General features: G+C 45.6%; 1 protein-coding gene across 1 annotated transcript; it reads right to left on the bottom strand.

Annotated features, from left to right (window-relative positions):
- Nucleotides 1-371: 371 nt before the first annotated feature.
- LOC124233531 (GTPase IMAP family member 4-like) lies at nt 372-5,087 on the bottom strand. Its single transcript, XM_046650677.1, has 2 exons — nt 5,014-5,087; nt 372-2,150 (listed from the first exon to the last, which is right to left on the bottom strand). The coding sequence occupies exons 1-2, from the start codon at nt 5,069-5,071 to the stop codon at nt 1,531-1,533; spliced, it is 678 nt and encodes a 225-aa protein (XP_046506633.1). The 5' UTR covers nt 5,072-5,087; the 3' UTR covers nt 372-1,530.
- Nucleotides 5,088-6,067: the final 980 nt, after the last annotated feature.

Here is a 6,067-nt window from a genome sequence, read left to right as displayed (position 1 = left end):
TTATCAGGTGAGGGGTACCCCGTGGAAAAGTAACAAAGGGACAGGGACTTCAATTCTTGTTGTCCAAATATTCAAGGGAATTTTTGCCCCAGGAAAACCACTCAGGTCTCAGAAACCTTGGTTACACATAATTTCTATCAGCACATAATGAACGAAACCAAAGAGAATGTGGTCTTTGACTGGCAGAGGGGTTGAGAACGTGGTTCCAATCTTCCAGGGAAAAGGAGGAGAGATGTCTGGAGGGTAGACCAAAACTAGCTCGAAAATCCTCTGGAACTTTTATGAAAAAGTGAAATTCATCCCCGTGTTCTTAGAAGAAGTAGCAGAATAGTGGTATTAAAAAAAAAAGAGGTTCCAATTGTGCACAAATATGAGAGAACAGAAAAGCTTTATTATAGTAATAATAAGCAAATAACTCAACTGGGTGGGAGCAGCAGTGTGAAGGTGACCCGCCAAGCAGTAAGTACTCAAGCTGTGGGGTTATGGAGGTGGGGGCGCAGCAGTCACTTTCACAGAAAAGGAGAGGACAGGTCATTCAGCAAATTGGTCACTTTGAGGTTGGTCAGAGTTTCTACAGATGCATCCAAATGCACCAAATATTCTTGTCCTATCTGTTGAGTCTCTGTCTTTCTCACTTTCTGGCATTTCACCTAATTGAGTTCTGAGAGATCCATCTTCCAGGAACTCTTCATCGACACTTCAATGGGGAGACGATAAGGAACAAATTGAGCCCTTCTGTGAAAACGGAATTAAATACATTTACATGCATGGAGAAAGAATTTTCTAAGCATCTCCATGGGTGAGTACCGCAGAGCACTGCTTTTGCTCACTCACTGTCCTCCTAAAGGGAAAGTAAGTGAGAAAAGCCCCAGGGCGTGACTGTCTGCCAGTCTGGAAAGAATCTAGAGAGAAATCTTTACTAGGGATGAGCAGAGAGAGCTCGAGGTCATCTTCTCTGGTCTCCTGCATTCCTTTTCTCCATGTCTCTGGGAAAGAATTCACAAGGTAGGGAGCATCAATACTTTCTGCTTTGGAGTTTCACAAATTGAGAATTTGTCCCTCCCTGTTAAATCGATTCAACATCTACCAACTGCCAACAGCGAACTTCACTGCACTCCTGAGTCCTGAGAGACAGAGACCAGCATGCTCTGACTTTGGGGAATGAGTGGCAGGGCCACCTGAAAATATGCAAGAACTATCGACAGATTTTCATTAAGCTTAATCTTCCCTAAACAGCCAGGAGATGACAAAGGAAGCAATCTTCAGTGCTCCAAAGATTAATTCCAGGGTCCTACTCTGACTCTCAACCTCTTCTCTGGCATTTCGCTGCCTTGAGGCACAGACAATCTCCCTTTCAGCTAACTCCCTCTCCATTTGTGCCATTTTCTTCTGCTGCTCCAGCTCATCCTCCAGCTTTCTGATTTTCTCTTCGTACTCCTCTCTTATCAGCGCTTTCTCTCTCTCCAGCTCTGCTCTGTAACGTTCTTGCACCACTTCGATTTGTTTCTGAATCTCCTCCTCTGCTCTTTGTTACATCTCATTAAGGTAGCATCCTCCTTCATTCTGCATCACCACGTGCTCGACCAAGGCCAGCAGTTGCGCCCTCTGGGCCTCCTGCTCAGCTCCCATTGCCTTATTGTTGAACAAACAGTAGCGATCACCAAACTCCTTCATCAGCTCTTGAAAGACTTTTGGAGCTACCTTTAGGTAATCGCGGAAGTGGGTGTCTTCCAAGTCATCTTTCCGGGTGAATAAGAGAATCATGTATCTCCTAGCTTTGTGTCCAAACATTTTCAGGATCTTCTCAGTGGCCTTCTGCTCTTCCTGCGTGTAACGGCCCAGTGAGACCACCAGGAGCAGAGGGTGAGGTCCCGGGGAGGTCAGGAGGATGCAGCGAGCAATCTCTTTGCACGTGTCAGCATCCTGTACCTCGGTGTCAAAAACGCCAGGCGTATCCACAACGACAATTGTTTTCCCGTGCCACATGCTGCTCCCTTTCTCGCTGGACTTGGTGATGGATTTTGCTGCAAGGCCGAAATTAAACGCTTTCTTTCCAAGGATGCTGTTCCCTGTTGAACTTTTTCCTGCTCCAGTCTTACCCACTAGGACAAGTCTCAGTTGCAAATCTCTGGGGTTTTGGTCTCCAAGCCCTAAGACAACAGGGAACAAAAGCCACAGTGTTAGGATCCACCTCCAGCTGTTTCCCCCCCAGGTCCCCCACACAAGGGCGCCCCCCACTGTTGCCCACTAGCATCCTCTCTCTTCAGTTATGTGTGCACTCACAGGAACTCTAGAGAAAGTCCTGTGGGCCTGATGTTCCTCTTGCAGTGCTTAGGGAAGGCCCAAGGACTTTTCAGGATTCCCTTGAGGTTCTTACTCTGACTTTTTTAGTTAAGTAGCCCACAGAGGAGGGAACGGGATGGCTCAAGAAGTGAACTCTGAGCTGCTGCTGGTAGCTGTTCCTCGTAAGATAATGCAGGAAGCAACACGAAATCTGACTTGGGGACATCGCAGTGGGAGATTATTTTCCCCCCAATTTCTATCCAAAATGGGACTTTTCTTCTTCCCATTAAGAAGTCAGGTAGGTGGGTATCCAGCCCATCGTCCCTTTATATTTCACACATGCAACCATTTTTTCAAGGATTATGACCCACAGGAGAACAAAACACCGAACATCGAAAGTTAACGACTTTAGCTTTAGCAAATCAGGAAGAGGCAATGCTAGATATATCGATAGAAATTTAGTGAAGCTTTTATATTTAAATTAAGAGGTGGAAGAATTATAGCCAGCAAATACATGACAGTTCTCTGGAGTTACTATAAAATCCTTTGATAGTTAACAAATGGAAAAAAAACCATACCGATTAACATCAGTAGAGTTATACTTTCTTAGTTTCATTGGTTAAGCATATTCCACTTTCTGGGGAAGTTGAAAGTTAATTTCAGAGCAGCATAACATGTCAACTGAAACTATGTCTCCCAAATAATTGTGCCTTGAGTCAGACAACAAATAATCTCTATGGCTTTCTCTGTATTTGTATTTGGTAATTCTCCGCATAGCTCTTTAATGTGGCTATAGAGTTGGAGTCTGGGGATTTGTTAAGCACAGACTGGGAGCAGACGGAAGGCAACTGATGAATGCATTTGAGAGCCTGTTTCTCCAAGAAGGTAGACCGTCCCAGTGTAGCCCTTGAGTAAGATTGGTTCCTGCATAAGGAATCCTGTGTTACAACCATTGATTTCTGCTTGGAGGAAATGCATACATTATCATATCACAACATTACAGACAATGTTATTAACTCCATTTTGATTTTTCGAGATACTTCAACATTCACTCACTTCCTCAGACCAAAAATCTAGGAATGGCTCTTGATTCCTCTCTTTCCTTCATTTTCCATTCCCAACCCATTAGTAAGTTCCCTTGGCTCCGTCCATCTCCTCTCCATCTTGAAGACCATCATTCTAGCCCCAGCTACCATCACCACCCATGCCTCAGTTGTCTCCTAACCGGTCTCTACTTCCTTGTTGCCCCCTCAGTCTATTCTGTAATTGGAGCAATCTTTTAAAAATATCAAACAAACAGAAGAGAGATCTTGCAGAAACTGCCACTCTGGCTTCCGCAAAATCTGTAGCTAATCCCCATCCCTACACACTTTATGCTGAGGTTTTAGCTAATCCAGAGATTCACAAAACCATCCCTAAAGTAGAATTTCCCACATTTGACAGCCAGAATCCTGGAGTGAGAGAAGTAAATTTCCAGCAGCTGAGAATATTGCATGCAGGATGTCTAAGATTATCTAAGGAAAAATGTGGGCAGGACTTCAGATTATTATTTGGTTATCATCACCGTAGAAGACTCCAACCTAAGGCTGTGCTGAGGGCTCTGGTTGGCTATAGAGAGAGGGAGTAGGAAAATCATGAGAGGTGAAACAAAGGGCACCAAAGGCCAGTTCCAACACTGCAACAATTTGCCAATGTGGGCAGCATATGGATGACTATCTATGCAATAGATTGCAGACATGGCCCTGAATGATGCCCATCTCTCTGTACACATGCTTCTCTGGGATGTGGATTTGCAGCTCCTCCCATCACAATGCTGAGCATATTTCTCCAGCCTTTGAATCTGCCTGGGCTGTGATTTGTTTTGGACAATAGGAAAGTAAAACCGTGATGTAAGCAGAGACTTCAAAAGTGCTGATGCATTCTGGCGTGCCTTCCCTTTGTTCTTCAGAACTCTGCAACTGCCCCATGAAGAGGCCTGGACTAGCCTCTCTGATGATGAGAGAAACAAGGTCCACTTATCTCTGTCACCCTGGCCCACCCAAGAGCCTGCTAACTACCAAACATGCCCATGAGGCTGTGAAAACTTATCCAGTTGCATCCTGAACCACTAGCTTACCACAGGTATATGAGCGAGTCTGGCTGAGATAAGCCAAGTTAACCCAGACCCAAGAACTGCCCAGTTAACCCACAAAATAAAGAGCCAACTAAACGGTTGATGTTTTCCGTGACTTCATTGTGGGGTGGTTTGCTAAACCAGCAAAAGCTCAACTATTGTGGTTGATTTCCATGGCTAAGGGAGTAGAAGGAGGTTATGTGACAGAACTGGATGAGGTTGTCTGTTGAACTTGTTGGTTATAGTGAGGCCACTAGAAGCAGGGAAATTAGGGACCTGAATGTGGAATCAATTACTCCCACGTTCCTCCTTCCCAGTCCTCTCCCAGGCTGAAGAGAGGGGCAGAAAATCAACCAGAGAGGCTCCACCTGGCTTGGTGTGTCCACATAGTGGGAAGTAGGACATAAGAACCCTCATCGAGCCTGGGATCAGTCCAGATAGTTCTACCTCTCTTCTTCTTCGCTGTTCTACTGCATCATGAGGAGAAAGCATAGAGGGTCGGGGGAGAAATGACAGAGCAGGGCGAACGAAGAGAAAATGAGAGAGGAGGTTGGAAATGGTTTGCTCTTGCTCGGACAGGAACCCTCCTGGCCTGGGGAGCCAGGGCACCCTCTCACCACGGCAGCTCCTGGGTTCGCTGGGGTTGGAACATGAGCTGTGGTATCGGGCTGCCATTGTAGTTTGAATTCCTGTAGATAAAGAAACATAACTATGTCATTTTAGGGAAACGGAGAGTGACTGGAAACCGCAACCTCCTGTAGCCAACAGTTTCTTTTTTCCATAAACTTGCTACTAGATTTCTTGCCCCTATTTCCCAAGATGTCTCCTCAACTCTCCATTTTCAGATTGTTCCTCTTTCTTTACACAAACATAAATGCTTCACGTGCTTCCTCAGCACTGGCTGTGCATGCCCTTCCCCCACTCTATTCAGTGAATTACTGCTTTGAACGCCATTTATACGTGGCCTGTAGCCTAGACTCTCCTCAGAGCTCTGAACTTTTATACCTCATGCAGCTTCTCCATTTGGCAATTCCACATGCATCTCAAACAGAGCTCAGCAGAAACGGAACCCTTGACCTCCACCTCCACCTTCATCACTGCCCATTTCAAACAGCATCACCATTCAGCCAGTGGCTCAGGCAGAATCTTGGGGTCACCTACAACTCTTCTGTCTTTACCTGCTCATCCATCTAGCACCAAATCCTATTGCTTCTACATCCAAAGAATGCAAAATTATCGTTTTCTCTTCATCTTCATGTTAATCCAACCCACTGTCATTTGTTTGCAATGTAACAGGCTCCTAACTGATCATCTCATCTTCAATCTCTTTTCTAGTCTATGATCAGATGCCTTTTTAGAACTAAAATTTGATTCCTTTTCTTGTTTAAATTCTTTAATGGCTTTCTATTGCTTTTTAAAAAAAAGGAGTTGAAAGTCCTTGGATGGTCCTAAGACCCTGCGTGATCAATTACTCTCTCTCAAAAGGCTTTATCACCACACTGGCCTCCTCATTGCTCCCCAAGCTCCTTCCAACTTCCAGACCCCTGCGGCCCCGCTCCCTCCCCCGGGAGCACTCCTGCTCCAAGCCAGTGCCAGCACACTCCTGCTCAGCACTCAGCCCTCAGCCCTCTGACACTTCTCCAGGGAGGACCACTCCAACTTCCCCACACA

Source organism: Equus quagga, unplaced genomic scaffold, assembly GCF_021613505.1.
Source record: "Equus quagga isolate Etosha38 unplaced genomic scaffold, UCLA_HA_Equagga_1.0 204316_RagTag, whole genome shotgun sequence".
Lineage (NCBI taxonomy): Eukaryota > Metazoa > Chordata > Mammalia > Perissodactyla > Equidae > Equus > Equus quagga.
Note: the sequence above shows the minus strand (reverse complement) of the source record. Positions and strands in the feature narration are given on the sequence as shown.